The 16,433-nt window shown below is 38.3% G+C and overlaps 1 protein-coding gene across 9 annotated transcripts in view; it reads right to left on the minus strand.

The window, feature by feature from the left end:
* OXR1 (oxidation resistance 1) overlaps positions 1-16,433 on the minus strand; it is a 437,299-nt gene that overhangs the window by 69,368 nt on the left and 351,498 nt on the right. For 3 of the 9 annotated variants that reach the window (XM_078072092.1, XM_036083878.2, XM_036083876.2), the window contains exon 1: positions 7,265-7,562. The exons of 5 other annotated variants lie outside the window; for them this stretch is intronic. In XM_078072092.1, coding sequence (XP_077928218.1) covers positions 7,265-7,463 — 199 coding nt within the window. In that variant the 5' untranslated portion in view covers positions 7,464-7,562. Of the gene's footprint in view, positions 1-7,264; positions 7,563-16,433 lie in introns of those variants that run through there. One more of the 9 variants, XM_036083882.2, reaches the window with a different exon arrangement.

Raw genomic sequence — 16,433 nt, forward strand, 5'->3', positions numbered from 1 at the left:
AAGTTCTTTTCAGGAACTTTTCATAGTCACCTCACTTTTCCTAAGGTCTCAGTCCTATTGAGAGGTTGCCATACAATTTATTTTTTTTTAAAGATTTTATTTATTTTTTGACGAGAGAGAGAGACAGTGAGAGAGGAAACACAAGCAAGGGGACGGGAGAGGGAGAAGCAGGCTTCCCGCTGAGCAGGGAGCCAGACACGGGGCTCGATCCCAGGACCCTGGGATCATGACCTGAGCTGAAGGCAGACGCTTAACGACTGAGCCACCCAGGCGCCCCTGCCATACAATTTAAACATGCATCTCTTTTCAGAACCTGAATTATAAAACAGGTGCATGTCCACAGTGCTTGTGAAGAAAAAGGACAAAAACAAAAAATAAACAAAAACCCACTGAGGCTCAGTAATTTGATTGAGAGAAACAGTATTGAGGAAAATAGTGGTTTCTTTTAACCCTACCTATACATTAGAATCACCTGAGAAAAAACTAGTTGAAGTCCTAAACTTAAGAGATTTTGATTTATGATCTAATCTTTGATTACTGTCAAATCGTAGAGATCTCATGCTAAGAGTGGGGCCTTACAACCAGAATTTTAAAAAAAATCTACCCAGGAAATTCTAATATACAGCCAGTATTGAGACCCATTGCTCTAGTAGAGTGTTTTCCAATGAAACTTTCTGCAGTGATAGAAAGTTTATATCTGCATTATCCAATATAGTAGCCACCAGCCTTAAGGCTTCTGAGTGCTTGAAACGTGGCAAGTGAGACTGAAAACTAAATTTTTAATTTTACTTAAAGTTTTATTTCTGTTGAGTAGCATTGTTCCAGAAATCTAAAATCTAGAGCCCTCATTGTATGATCTAAAATCTGTATAATCTAGCACCTACCCCTCAGTTAAGATACACCCTCTGATAACTACATATCTGGATTAATTGCTTTGGCCCTGTCAGAACTGCTTTTATTAACTTTGTTGTTATACCATTAAACCACACTAAAGAATGGTGTTAAAAAGTAGCTTTTTGAAATTAGAGGCTATATTTACTATAAAGATGGTCAGGATACTTTTTGCCCTATTAGAGTCCCATGAGAATTTTTTCTCATTATTCTATCAGCAATAGTGATATTCCTGCAATGAATGGAATTTTCAGCAATGATGGAAATGTTCTATATTTATTTATCCATTATAGTAGCCACTAGGCAAATGTGGCTATTAAGCACTTGAAATGTAAATAGTAAGGAACTGTGTTAAGGAATTTGGATTCCGGACTCTATTTCTGCATTGTCCAATAGGATAGCAGTCAGGCATATGTGGTTACGTTAGTTTAAATTAGGTAAAATTAAAAATTAATTCGGGTTTCTCCTGCCTGTCTAGGCAACAGATTTATCTTAGGGATGCTGATTTATGTCTGATCACATTTCCCTTTTTTCACTGACTGCTAGAAAACAAAGGCACATTTTTGGCCTTTCTCTAACACATGAATTTGACCTAATACATGCCCCCTTTCCGTTCAACAAAATTTATCAAGAGTCTCTTAATTTAAGTTTATTGGTGACCATGAAAAGAGCCTTTATAAACAAAAAACTATTTGCAGTTACTTTATTTTTTTAATTAATGTTTGATTTATTAAAGTACAAATATAAAAACCTAGCTTTCCCTTAAGCCTTCAACTATCAAGTGCATTTTATTTATAAATCTAGTAACTCCTGGGGCGCCTGGGTGGCTCAGTCGTTAAGCGTCTGCCTTCGGCTCAGGTCATGATCCCAGGGTCCTGGGATCGAGCCCCGCATCGGGCTCTCTGCTTGGCCGGGAGCCTTTCCCTTTCCCACTCCCCCTGCTTGTGTTCCCTATCTAGCTGTCTCTCTCTCTCTCTCTCTGTCAAATAAATAAAATAAAATCTTTAAAAAAAAAAAATCTAGTAACTCCTAACACACTTCCCAAGGTACTTTTGATAGCTGATCAACTCAAACAGAAAACAAACTAAATATCCTTAATCCTATTTATAAACCTGGGTAATTAAATTTTCTCACATACATTAAACTGCATTTATAAATTCACTACATTTTACTTTAAACACTTTAATTGCCTCTAAGAAGTAAACCTTTCTAAGAATGTAACTGTAGGTAAATACATTAGAATAAAGTTTTAAGTATAATTAAGTTCTAAATATTCTCATAGTTTCTAAATTTAGCCAAATACTTGCACCTTTCAATTTAGAAAACAATTACACAAATACTCATTTTAAATTGTATTTAAAGACTAATCTGTATGTACTCTAATAGGCCTAATTCTCTGAAACACAATTTTTTTTGAGAGAGAGAGCGTGCTCATGTGAAGTGGGGAGGGGCAGAAGAAGAGAGTGAGAATCTTGAGCAGACTCTGTGCTGAGTGTGGAGCCTGACATGGGGCTCCATATCATGACCTTGAGATCATGACCTGAGCTGAAATCAAGTGGGACACTTAACCGACTGAGCCACCCAGGTACCCCTGAAACACAGTATTTTAGGGGCGCCTGGGTGGCTCAGTCGGTTAAGCATCTGCCTTCGGCTCAGGTCATGATTCCAGGGTCCTGGGATCAAGCCCCGCATCAGGCACCCTGCTCGGTGGGGAGTCTGCATCTCCCTCTGCCTCTTTCGCTCTCCCCCAAGCTTGTGCTCTCTCTCTCGCTCACTCTCTCAAATAAATAAAATCTTAAAAAAAAAAAAAAAAGAAACACAGTATTTTGAAGACCAAATACACTGATCATTCCTAAACTTAATTCAAAAATATTAATACTAAGCATTTAATAAATGAAATTATATTTACTCCTAATCTTACCATGGATAAAAGACCCATTAAGGAAAGTAGTGATTCTCAATGTGTGGTCCTCAGACCAGCAGCACCAGTATTACTTGGTAAATTGTTAGAAATGCAAATTATGGGGCCCAACCCAGAAGTACTAAATCAGAAGTTCTTGGGAAGGAGCCCATCATTTTTGTTTTAACTAGATTTTCAGGTGATTCTGACACACATTAAAGTCTGAGAATCATTGCTTTATTGTAGCATCAAATATTCAGAGACAGTTTTGCCCAAAAACACAGATAATACAAAAGATTTCAGTTCAGTGGTCCTGTGAGATGAGCAGCAATTCTAAAATAGGGAAATTTAACTCATGTTTAAGAAGGAAACAATATGATGAGCTCAAACTTACCATCAGTTACCATGAGAGCAGCCTGAGCTTGTTTATCAAGGTGAGGTTCTTTTCCCTCATCCACCCCGCTGCCCACCTTAATAAATGAGACTAAAACTGTAGGACACCTAGGGTCACTCTCCTCCACTGACCAACACTGTGAGTTTTGGGGGTTTTTTAATAGTTACTGCAACAATTGGTCCTCCAAATCTTTAGAGCCACTTGGTCTTTCATGGGTTCAAAATAAATTATCTAACTCTTACAGATAATCAGCATCTGCAATTTCTAATGTAAAATATAACTTTTCTAACATCTTCATTGAATTTTGCTTTTTCAGCTCATTTTAATACCTAACTCTAAGCTTCAATGACAACCCATCCTACCCTTTACCTCATTTAACTTGTTTTAATTTAACATCATATATGATAGAGCTCTGCATTCTTCTCACATTTTTTTTTTCCTGTCTGACAGGGCCATCACTCTTAAGAAATATGAAGATAACACTCAAATGGATTCTACATCCCTTATTTCTTTGTCTGGCTCAGTTTCTTCATCAGAAAAATGGGATAACAGTATCTATCTTATAGAGCTGTTATTAGGATTAACTATTTGGTAGTGCCTGCCCAATGTTCCTGGCAACTACTACTTTTGTTGCTGTTTCCTCCTGAAAGCTAGTGTTTTAATCACTAAAACTAAATGCAAATAAATTTTAAATAGAACTGAGATGCGTTTAAAGTATACTGTCACCAAGTGGGAAAACAAGAGTTGACATAGCAGGGTAGTTTATGATAATAACTAATCACAATAAGTTGAGACTTACACTTGATAAATCTGCTTATTTATTACTATATGATCCAGTAAAGTGAATCCTTTTAATGGCTAGGTGAAATAAGTCAGAGAAAGACGTACATTGTATGATTTCACTCATGTGGAATTTAAGAAACAAAACAGATGAGCATAGGGGAAAGGAGGGAAAAATAAAATAAGAGCAAATCAGGGAGGGAGACAAACCATAAGAGACTCTTAACTATAGGAAACAAACTAAGGGTTGCTGGAGGGGAGGGGGGCTGGGGAATGGGGTAACTGGATGATGGGCATTAAGGAGGGCACTTGATCTAATGAGCACTGGGTGTTATATGCAACTGATGAATCATTAAACTCTACCTCAAACTGATAATACACTATATGTTAATTGATTTTAAATTTAAAAAAAATAAATAAATAAAAGCTGCATAGTATAGACTTATGGTCATGCTCCTAAACAAGAGCTGTAAGGTCCAAAAATTTTTCTTGAATCAAGTCACAATTTACTCTTTAGGCAGAAACAAGAATTGAATTATAAAATGTTTTCTTTGTAATTGTTATTAACTAAAGCAATGGTGTGATAAGCTCCTTAATGTGTCTAACTCCCAATTATGGTTTTCTTGGGGGGAACTATATAAAGTTGGAGTCAGAAAACAAAAGCAGCCACCTAGGAGAGGAGTAAAGGCATTAGTAACACTAACAGTACAATAAGTGGTTTGATTATAAAAAATCAAAAACATTTGACCAAAATTTTATCTAATTCATTCTTAATATGTCAACAGCAAAGCTATTTTATCAACATCATTACTGAACCCAAAATGGGGCAAGATCACTACAACAAATGGGGTCCTGGAGTGCAGCCAATTTACAAGCGTGGATGTGTCTGTACAAGAAATACTGCAATAGGGGGCGCCTGGGTGGCTCAGTCGTTAAGTGTCTGCCTTCGGCTCAGGTCATGATCTCAGGGTCCTGGGATCGAGCCCCGCATCGGGCTCCCTGGTATGTGGGAAGCCTGCTTCTCCCTCTCCCACTCCCCCTGCTTGTGTTCCCTCTCTCGCTGTGTCTCTGTCAAATAAAAAAAAAATCTTAAAAAAAAAAAAAGAAATACTGCAATAGCACACAGGACATTTTAAAGAATTGAAGGAAGGGTGAGAGACGATAGGAAACTTAAGCAGCTGTTATAAAAATCTGAAATAAAGGTAGTCACAAGCAGAAAGGGCAAAAGAAATCTTTCAAACACACTGACAGATACTCATTCTGAAACACATAAATACAAAAAAAAAAAAGAATGAAAAATCCTATAGCCAAATCCACTGGGTAGGCAGCTGCAAAAAAGGTTCTCATTTTAAGCAAAGGCTAACTAGAAATAAAGCACCATCTACTTTTCACTTGCATATACACATGTTGCCTCTCAAAGGAGTCGATCTAGAAGCTATACTTATTTTAAAAATGGTGATCAAATTATTGCTGGAGCACTTATTTCCTTAACTGCCTTTAGAACTCTGTAAGCATAACTTCATAGACCCACAATATTTTTACACCCAAATGGTATTTTCTAGCTTTACCACCCACCATTTCCACTTGTGTTCTAAATGAAAAAGAGCTCTAAAATTGAGAACTTTTGGGATTACCTAATCAGCCTCATTTACAAACAAGAATATATAGGCCCAAAGAGATTAAGTAAATGTACAAATTCTTTCAGCAAGTTAATGACAGGACGTACCTGCCCACCTGACTGTGGTCATAACTGGGACATCACAAGGCCTAACTTGTGTCAGAGATCTGGGGGCACCATAAATATTAAACAATGTGTCATGAGTTGATAAGGCAGCTTCATCAGAAGAGGACTTTTAAAACTGCAACTCTGAAGGAGTGTCAGATACAGCAGCCTGCTCAATAAATGTTTCTGAATGAATGAATCCGATGTATATGTTTGGGCTCATTAAAATACTGATTATATTCCTTCCTGGTTAAGTTACACCACATATTTCTGAATTCTCCATCTATCTAGAGGCTGGTCACCTATCATGTTTTCAATTAAGCAACTAAAGACTCATTTTTAGAAATCCTTTATTCAAACACTTTAAAGGTTTAGTCCTCATCCTTGGTCCCACCTTTAGGAGAATTCTGCATCTGGTTAACACTTCAAAGCAGAAATATAGTAATCCCCCCTTTTTCATTTTTTAATTCCATAAACAGGAATTCTAAAGACATATGTAAAGTGAGGAAAAATTATTTAAAGGGGCCATGCTAAAATTAATATTCAAGTTTCTTCAAAGTTTAAATTACACACCTACACACACAGGTCAATAGATGTCTCCACTGTTTCACTGCTTTAAAATGAATGGCAGAATGTGGGGTTATGGATAGATTTTACACTCTGTGAGCTTTTCTCTATATTCTAAACTCTTTAATGCTCATAAGTTGACTCTCATAACACCAAAATGCACATTAGAACAACTAACAAAAATAAAATATAAATGAGTAGGAGAGGTCTGCCACTTACTAACTTAGAGGAGGCCAATGACACTGGAGAAGTTATCGTATGCAACACCTCTTCAGCGAACGCTTTTTTAAATGCCATAAGATATCAGTATCGTGCCTTTATGACTGATTTTTATGATGGAAAAAAAAAAAAAAACTAACACAAGAGTGGGTATAGTGATCATTGAGGAAAAAGAAAGTCTCTAAGTTCTGCCATCTCAAGACCACACGCAGCCTTTCAAAGTACATGGCACAAAAATCAACCGAGGTTCCAGTGTAAATTAAGCATTTTCTTTTCCAAAGTAATATTAAGTGCTGAAGTGAATCCTAACAGTTGACAAATACCAAATAAAAACAGTGACCCAAACCAAAACACCAAATGCGGCACGGCGTTCTTAATTACCTCAAAGACGAAAAACACCGACATCATAATTGGTTCAACATTCACCTCCCAATGGGAGGGAAGAAAGAATGGATCAGACCGTCCAAATACTTGGCGGGGTAAATAAAGTCGAGTCTAGGTGAAGAAAGCAGGAAGAGCAGAGCAGGAAAAGCTACCACGCAGACTGCAGAAAGTCTTCCGTCCCCAGAGCAGAGCGAGTCCTTCCCTCCTCACCGCCTCCCTGCCTCCCGCTCAGGCACACCTGCCAACGTCCGGCCTCGCGACCCCCCCCACCCAGTTCACGTCCGGCGCCAGCCAGGGCCGCGCACTCCCACCCCGAGCCCTGACCGCCGCCGCACCTCCCCCCACCCCCCGCCCCAGCCCTCCGCCCGGGTCGGCCGCGCGGGAGGCGAAGGAAGGCTGGGCTCACCAGGTCCCTCCGGGCTGGACGGCGCCGGGGGCCGGTGGGGCGGGGACCCGCACCCGGGGTCCCCCTGGGCGGGCTCCCTCAGGTAATCCTCGAAGCGCACCTGCCGGGCTTCGCCGCCACCCCCGAAGCCCCACAGGCGGTTGGCAGTGCCCCGCAGAAGGCGCCCGCTCTTCCCGGTGAATGTGGTCAGGTAGTCCATGCTGCCTCGGGGCAGGGGCCCGGGAGGCCGACGGCTTCCACGGCGGCGGCAGCCTCTGGGTGCGCGCCCGCCCGCCCCTGCGACCCGACCCGGGGGCGGTGGCTCCGCGCGCCTCACAGGAGGCGGGGAGGGGGAGGGGGCTTCCCTAGCTTGGCCCGAGGGCGGACCATCAGGAAACTATGCATCGGGGGGAGCAGAAGCTGGCAAAAGTTTTTGAAAAGTTACTCTTGTTGCTTCCAAACGCCAAGTCAGGCAAAACTTAGCTTGTAAAGTAGGTGCTTTCTCCCTGGAACAGATGCAGGGACGAAAAGCTGGCGGTTTTTAAGCAAGCCGGAACGGTCCTATCTGCTCCTCCACCCCCCCCAGTCCGGCTCCAATGGAGCAGGCCTGCCCCGCCCTGCCCCGCCCCGCCCCGTCCGGACCCGACCGGACTTTCAGGACTGCTGGGGAAAGCGGGGGAGGCTGAGTCTTGGGGCCCTAGGGCTGAGCCAGGGATAAAAGTGGCCCAGGGGACTCTCTCCTGGAGTTAGGTAGAGTTTGGGGGCCTAGGAGGGCAGTGTTAAAAAAGTTTGTGTGTGTGTGTGCGCGTGTGTGTGTGTCGGGGAGGGGCACAATTTACTTCAAACTTTTGCAGCTTGTAATTTTGGGGGGCTGTGTGGGGGTAGGGAGGAAGGAGGGAAGGTTATTTTAAAGCAAAACTTAGTAGTTAGAACCAACTTAGATAAAATGCTTCTTACGAAGCATTATGAGACCATACTCGAAGACTAAAGCATTAATAGTCACATTTTAAGTTCGTTGTGGCATTATGAACTGTTAAGAGTGACAATTCCATGAATTTGGTCCTATAAAGCAAGGTAATTAAGGGCTTTAGTGTGCAACCTTATTCTTTAGGCAGAGAAGAATCAATGGCTTTTGACAGACATTTACTAAGATCTGGTTATTCTCTTCCTTTCACATCTGTTTATATCACTTTTAGTTTTCCGCACGCGTTAAATAAATAAACCGTCTTTCTTGGAATTACCAGTTTATTAATGTATGTGAAGAAAAGGTTTGAATTACTTAAGAGTTGAAGATTTAGTCAAACCAAATAATGGAGTCCAGAAAATCCTTCAGAAACTTAAGCTTTTTGCCAAACCATAAAGATTACCCCACTTCCCTTTTTCTAACTGATCTTTTTCCCACCATCACCTTTCAGCTTAAATTCGTACTAGAAAAACTTCACCATTTTAACAATACCATCACCTTTATACCTGGTTAAAAATACAGAATGTTTGGGCTGTACCCCCAGAGTGTAACTCAGTGTCTGTGAGAAAGGACCCAGGAATCTACATAACCAGCAATCATCCATGTGTTCAGATATTCTGGACCTCCTACCGGACCCATCTGGTAGAATGGTAGGTGGCTCCTCGTTTTCCTGAGATTTCTTTTTGATAAGGAAGCATTACCACCCTTAGCACCACTTCTAAAATCTCACAGAGGCTCAGTAAGCTTAAAAATCAAGTTGGAATGACTTAAGTCTAGTCCTGATTAACTAAATTGAAATTTTTTTTCTAAAATATGTTTTAAATTTACGTCTTGAAATTTATCAGTTTGTGATAATCATATCCAAAATAGTGTCTGAGTTTTTTACGCTTGATTAAATCTGCACTTTTACATCCAACCTTAGCAGGAAACTGTACTCTATCAGTTCAAATACAGGTTTATAGGCAGTTAGCCCATCAGTTTTTTTTCTCCTTCTGTTTCATAGAAAGCTAGAGCTGCTGGAGAAAAATGTATAACCTTGATGATTAAGTGCTTTACAAATTTTGATTTAAACTCAAGTAAGCCCTTAATGTCTCCAAAATCCTTCTATTCATATAATCAATCAGCTTTCTTTTTTTATTCTTCACATATGTTGTCTGAACCATCACTATTCTCCTGAAGTTACTAAATTCATCACTCCAATATGTTACTTTGCCTTCTGCATGAAAAGTCAGGCCATCAAATGTGAACACTCTCACTTTTCTTCCCTTTTTCTCTTCAGTCTACAAAAGCTCATCTCCTTTACTTTGCCTCAGAAGTAACTTCTGTCCATGCCATTCCCTCTCCAAATTAACTTTTAAAAAAAATTTATTTATGAGAGAGAGAGCGTGAGCTCACAAACGGAGTGGGGAGGAATCTGAGGGGGACAGGGTGGGGGGGACAGGGAAGGGCAGAGGAACAAGCAGATTCCCCGCTCCTGCTGAACTGGGGCTCTATCCCAGAACCCTAAGATCATGACGCTGACCCTAGCCGAAGGCAGACGCTTAACCAACTGAGCCACCCAGGCACCCCTCCAAATTAACTCTTGATCTTAGTCTGGTTTATATTGTCTTTGACTTGTCAATGTTATTAACTTCTCTCTTGTATTATTTTCTCTGTCTTTACTCCGGATCCTTCCCCTTTTTCTACCTATATCATTCACATAAATCCTTTCCATCCTTAAAAAAAAAAAAAGTTTCCTTATACCATGCCTGCCTCCTCCAGCAACCTTTGCCTCATTTTAAAATATGTTTATTGGGGCCCTTGGGTGGCTAAGTCAGTTGAGCCTCTGCCTTTGGCTAGGGTCATGATCCCAGGACCCCGGGATCGAGCCCTGCATTGGGCTCCCTTCTCGGTGGGCAGCCTGCTTCTCCCTCTCCCCACCCCCCTGCTTGTGCCCTCTCTCCCTCTCAAAGAAATAAATAAAAGCCTTAAAAAAATAAAATACATTTATTGACATATGATTTACAAACCATATAATGCACCTGTTAAAGGTATACAATTCAATGGATATTGTATATTTACAGTTATTAAACTGTCACCAAAAATCTAATTTTTCAACATTTCTATCACCCCCAAAGGAAACCTCTTACCTATTTGCAGTCACTCCCCATGCCCACCCCCAGGAATTGGTGACCACTAATCTACCATGTGTCTTTATGGATTTGCCTTTTATAGATATTTCATACATATGGAATTATATAATATCTGGTGTTTGGTATCTGACTTCTTTCACTTAGCATAATGTTTCTGAGGCTTATTCATGGTATAGCATTTATTAGTATTTTATTCCTTTCTATTGAAAATAATATGATGCTGTATGGATATATCACATTTTATTTATCCATCATTATCCATGCTGGGCATTTGGATTGTTCTCATTTTTGGCTATTATGAAGAATGTTGCTATGAACATCTGTGTATAAATTTTTAATGGACACATGTTTTCATTTCCCTATATGTATAATAGTGTAAGCTTAAGGTATATAATGTGATGATTTGATACAATGCAAAATGATTACCACAATAAGGTTAGTTAACACCTCCATCAATGCACACATTACTTTTTTTGTGTGGTGAGAACATTTCAGATTTACTCTCTTAGTAATATTCAAGCAAATAATGGTGACTGTAGTAAACAGTCACCATGCTATACACTGGAGCCTCAGAACTTATCTTAAAATCAGAAGTTTGTACCATCTCACCATTAATTCCAACCACCATCCCCTGGCAACCACTATTCTAATCTCTGTTTCTATGAGTTCACCTTTTTTAGATTCCACATGTGAGTGAGATCATACAGTATTTGCCTTTCTTTGACTTTTGTTTCACTTAGCATAGTGCCCTCAATGTTCATCCATGTTGTTGCAAATGACAGGATTTCCTTCTTTTTTAATGGCTGAGTAGTATTCCCGTGTGTGTGTGTGTGTGTGTGTGTGTGTGTGTGTGTATCATATTCTTCTTTATCCATTCATCCAGTGATGGATATTCAGGTTGTTTCCATGTCTTGGCTATTGTGCATAATGTTGCAGTGAACATGGAAGTGTAAATATCTCTTCAAGATAGTGATTTCATTTCCTTCAGATATATACCCAGAAGTGAAACTGCTAGGTCATATGGTAGTTCTAGATTTATTTTCTTGAGGACCCTCCATACTGTTTTCCATAGTAGCTATACTAATTTATATTCCTACCAATAGTGCAGGGGGCTCCCTTTTGTCCACATCCTTACCAACACTTGCTATCTCTTCTTGTTTTGATGGATAGTCATTTTAACGGGTGTGAGCTGATTTCTCATTGTGCTTTTGATTTGCATTTTTCTGATGATTAGTGATATTGAACATTTTTTCATGTACCTGTTGGCCATTTGTATGTCTTCTTTAAAAGAGTGTCTGTTGAGGTCTTCCACCCATTTTTTTCATTGGATTGTTTGGTTTTTTTCTATTGAATTTTCAGTTCCTTATATATTTTGGATATTAACCTCTTATCAGATAAATGGTTTGCAAAGGTTTTCTCCCATTCTTTAGGTTGGGTTTTCATTTTATTGATGGTTTCCTTAGCTGTACAGAAGCTTTTTAGTTTGATGTAGTCCTACTGGTTTATTTTTGCTTTTGTTGCTTGCCCTTTTGGTATCATATCCAAAAATCATTGCTAAGACCAATGTCAAGGAGCTTTTGTCCATGTGTTTTCTTCTGGGAGTTTTACAGTTTCAGGTTTCACATTTGCATCTTTAATCCATTTCGTGTTAATTTTTGTGTATGATGTAAGTTAGAAATCCAATTTCATTATTTTGTATGTGAATATCCAGTTTCCCCAAGACTATTAAAGAGACTGTCCTTTTCCCAGTGAGTGTTCTTGGCTCCCTTGTCAAATATTAGTTGACAGTATATGGATGGTTTATTTCTGGGCTCTTGATTCTGTTTCTCTGGTGTATGTGTCTGTTTTTATGGCAGCACTATACTCTTCTGATTACTACAGCTTTGTAATATAATTTATATTTTTTAATTTTTATTTATTTGACAGAGAGAGAGACAGCAAGAGAGGGAACACAAGGAGGGGAGTGGGGGAGGGAGAAGCAGGCTTCCCGCCGAGCAGAGAGCCCAATGCAGGGCTCGATCCCAGGACCCTGGGTGACCTGAGCTGAAGGCAGTCGCCTAACCAACTGAGCCACCCAGGCGCCCCTGTAATATAATTTAAAATCAGGAAGTATGATGTGTCCAATTTTCTCCTTCTTTCTCAGGATTGGCTATTTGGGGTCTTTTGCAATTCCATATTAATTTTAGGATTGTTTTATTTCTGTAAAAAATGGCATTGGACTTTTGATAGGGATTGCACTAAATATGTAGAACACTTTAGGTAGTAAGGATATTTTAACAATAGTGTTCTAATACATGAACACAGAATACCTTTCCATTTATTTGTTTAATTTCTTCCCTCAACATCTTACAGTTTTCAGAGTAGAGATCTTTCACCTCCTTGGTTAAATTTATTGCAAAGTATTTTGCTGTTTTTGATGCTATTATAAATGGTTTGCTTTATTTCTTTTTTGGATAGTTCATGGTTAGTCTATATGAATGCAACTGATTTTCTATGTTGATTTGTATCCTGCAACTTTATGAAATTCATTTATTAGTTCTAACAGTATTTTCATGGAGTCTTTAGGATTTTCTATATATAAGATCATGTTCTGCAAATAGAGACAGTTGTTATTTCTTCCTTTCATATTTGGTTGCCTTTTATTTCTTTGTCTTGCCTAAATGGTCTGGCTAGAACTTCTAGTACTATGTCGAATATGAGTGGTGAGAGTGGGCACCCTTGTTTTCTTCCTGATCTTAGAGGAAAAACTTTCAAACTTTCACCATTGAGTGTGATGTTAATGGGCTTGTCATATATATGGCCTTTATTATGTTGAAGTACATTCCTTCCATACCCAATTTATTGAGAGCTTTTGCCATGGTGGGATACTGAATTTTGTCAATTGTTTTTCTGCATCTATTGAGATGATTGTATGATTTTTATTTTTCATTCTATTAATGTGGCATATATATAAATTTATTGATTTGCATATATTGAACCATTCTTGTATCTCAGGGCTAAATCCCACTTGATCATGGTATATGATCTTTCTAATATGCTGTCGAATTTGGTTCGCTAGTATTTTGTTAAAAATGTTTGCATCTATATTCATCAGAGATATTGTTCTGTAGTTTTCTTGTGGACTCCTTATCTGGCTTTGGTATTAGCATAATGCTGGCCTCCTAAAATGAGTTTGGGAGTGTTCCCTCCTCTTCCATTTTTTGGAAAAGTTTAAGAAGAACTGGTGCTAATTCTTCTTTAAATGTTTGGCAGAATTCTCCACTGAAACCATCTGGTCCTGGGCTTCTCTTTTTTGAGATGTTTTTGATTACTGATTTAGTCTCCTTACCCACGTTTGGTCTGTTCAGATTTTCTGTTTCTTGATCATTCAATTTAAATAGGTCGTATATTTCTAAGAATTTAGCCATTTCTCCCAGGTAACCCAATTCTAGGCATACTGGTCTCTCATGAACCTTTATATTTGTGTTTTATCAACTGTAATGTCTCCTCTTTCAGTTCTAAATTTATTTATAGCTGTTCACTCTTTTTTCTTCTTAGTCCAGCTAAAGGTTTGTCACTTTTGTTTGTCTTTTTAAAAAAACAACATTGAGTTTCATTGACCTTTTCTATTGTTTTTCTGGTCTCTATTTCATTTTTCTGCTCTTATCTTTTGTTAGTTCCTTCTTTCTAACTTTTGAACTAAGTTTGTTCAAAGTTCTTTTTCTAGTTCCTTGAGGTGTAAAGTTAGGTTGTTTGAGATCTTTCTTTTTCTTAAATTTTTCTACAAAATTCCCTCTTAGTACTGATTTTGCTGTTTCTAATAGTTTGGGTATGTTGTGTTTTCATTTTCATTTGTTTCATGATACTTTTTGATTTCTCCTTTGGCTCATTGGTTGTTCAAAAGTGTGTTGTTCAATTTACAAATATTTATGAACTATGAATTTTTTCCAGTTTTCTTACTGTTAATGATTTCTAGTTTCATACCATTGTGGTTGGGAAAGATATTTTGTATGATTTCAACCCTTTTAAATTTGCTGAGACTTGTTTGTGACCTAACATATGATCTGTTCTGGAGAATGTTCAATGTGCACTTGAGAAGAATGTGTATTCTGCTGCTATTGGATGGAATGTTGTGTATATGTCTGTTAGGTCCATTTGGTCTAAAGTGTAGTTTAAAACCAATGTTTCCTAATTGATTTTCTGCTTGGCTGATCCATCCATTGTTGAATGTGGGATATTAAAATCCCTTATTATTACTGTATTTTACCTATTTCTCCCTTCACATCTGTTAGTATTTTTAAAAATATATTTAGATGCTCCAATATGGGTGTATCTATTATTAATGATTATTATATTTTCTTAATGAATTGACACCTTTGTCATTTTATAACAACCTTCTTTGTCTCTCATTATGGTTTTGGACTTAAATTCTATTTTGTCTACCTTAAGTATAGCTACTCTTGCTCTCTTTTGCTTTCCATTTGCACGGAATATCCTTTTCCATCTCTTCACTTTTAGTCTGTGTGGTCCCTGAAGCTGATGTGAGTCTCTGTGGGAAGCATATAGTTGGATCTTGTTTTTTTTTTTTTTAATCCATTCAGCCACTCTATGCCTTTTGATTAGAGAATTTAATACATTTACATTTATATTAACAGGTAAAGACTTTCAGTAAGGGTTTACTGATGCTATATTATTGTTTTCTGACTGTTATTTAGTTCCTTTGCTCCTTTTGTCCTCTTTTGCTGTCTTCCTTTGTAAATTGATGGATTTCCATAGTGGTATGCTTTTATTTCCTTCTTTTTATCTTATGAGTATCTACTATAGGTTTTTGCTTTGTGGTTACCATGAGTCTCACATAAAATATAACAGATTATTTTAAGCTGATAACTTAACTTCAATAGCATGTAAAGACTCTTGGGGCACCTGATGGCTCAGTTGGTTAAGTGTCTGCCTTCGGCTCAGGTCATGATCTCAAGGTCCTGGGATCAAGCCCCATGTCGGGGCTCCCTGTTCAGCGGGGAGCCTGCTTCGCCCTCTCCCTCTGCTGCTCCCCCTGCTTGTGTGCGCTCTCTCTCTGTCAAATAAATAAAATCTTAAAAAAAAAAAAAGACTCCACACTTTTACCCCTCCCCCATTTGTTTCTGATTTTTCAATTTACCTCTGTGTTGTGTATCCATTAACAAATTATTATAGCTATACTTATTTGTAATACTTTTGTCCTTTAACCTTTTTACTGGGGATAAGTGATTAACACACCACCATGTTACAGTCTTAGAGTATTCTGATTTCACTTTATAATTATCTTTACCACTGTGTTTTATATTTTCATATGTTTCTATGTTACCAATTAACATCCTTTCATTTCAGCTTGAAGAACTCCTTTTAGCATTTTTTTAGGGCAGATATAGTGGTGATGAACTCCCTCAGATTTTATTTGCTTGGGAAATCTTTAACTTGCCTTCATTTCTCAAGGACAAGTTTGTCAATTCATGGAAATCATGTAATATCTAACTGGCAACTAACTATTTTATGGGATAGAAATGTCAGCACTCAAATTTCTGATTTGATAAGCAGAATCACTGATAGAATCGATAAAGTGGACTGCCGCTAAGCCAAGAGGTTTTAGGTGTTAAGAAACAAAGGAATGAATCTATTTTTCACTTAGTATATCTGCATCTGTTAGTAAACCTAAAGCCTAACTTGATAGATAACCAAACTGGTTACCCTTGATGTTAACGCTTTCTGTATTCAAAGTCTTACTGCTTCTTTCTCCATTAAAAGGGTTACACTGGCATTCAAACTTATCATATGGGACTGTCACCTGTGTCAAAATTACCACAAAGAGGAAGAGTATAGGTCATTGTTTGGATACAGCCGTGATCAAAACATTGAACAGTATATGGTAAAGATTCAATCTGACAGAATGAGAAAGAACTTAATATTGATTGAAAACAAATTCCCCTCTAGTAGATGCCAATCCTGGATATAATCATTACAAACCCTATGAAAAACCAAGTAACTTTCGCTCAATTTGAAAACTGTCTAAAAAGTGTTAACTACTACACTTGTCAGAAACAACAAACATGTAGGTAATCAAATCAAGCAAGGAACTAGG

Source organism: Halichoerus grypus, chromosome 5, assembly GCF_964656455.1.
Source record: "Halichoerus grypus chromosome 5, mHalGry1.hap1.1, whole genome shotgun sequence".
Lineage (NCBI taxonomy): Eukaryota > Metazoa > Chordata > Mammalia > Carnivora > Phocidae > Halichoerus > Halichoerus grypus.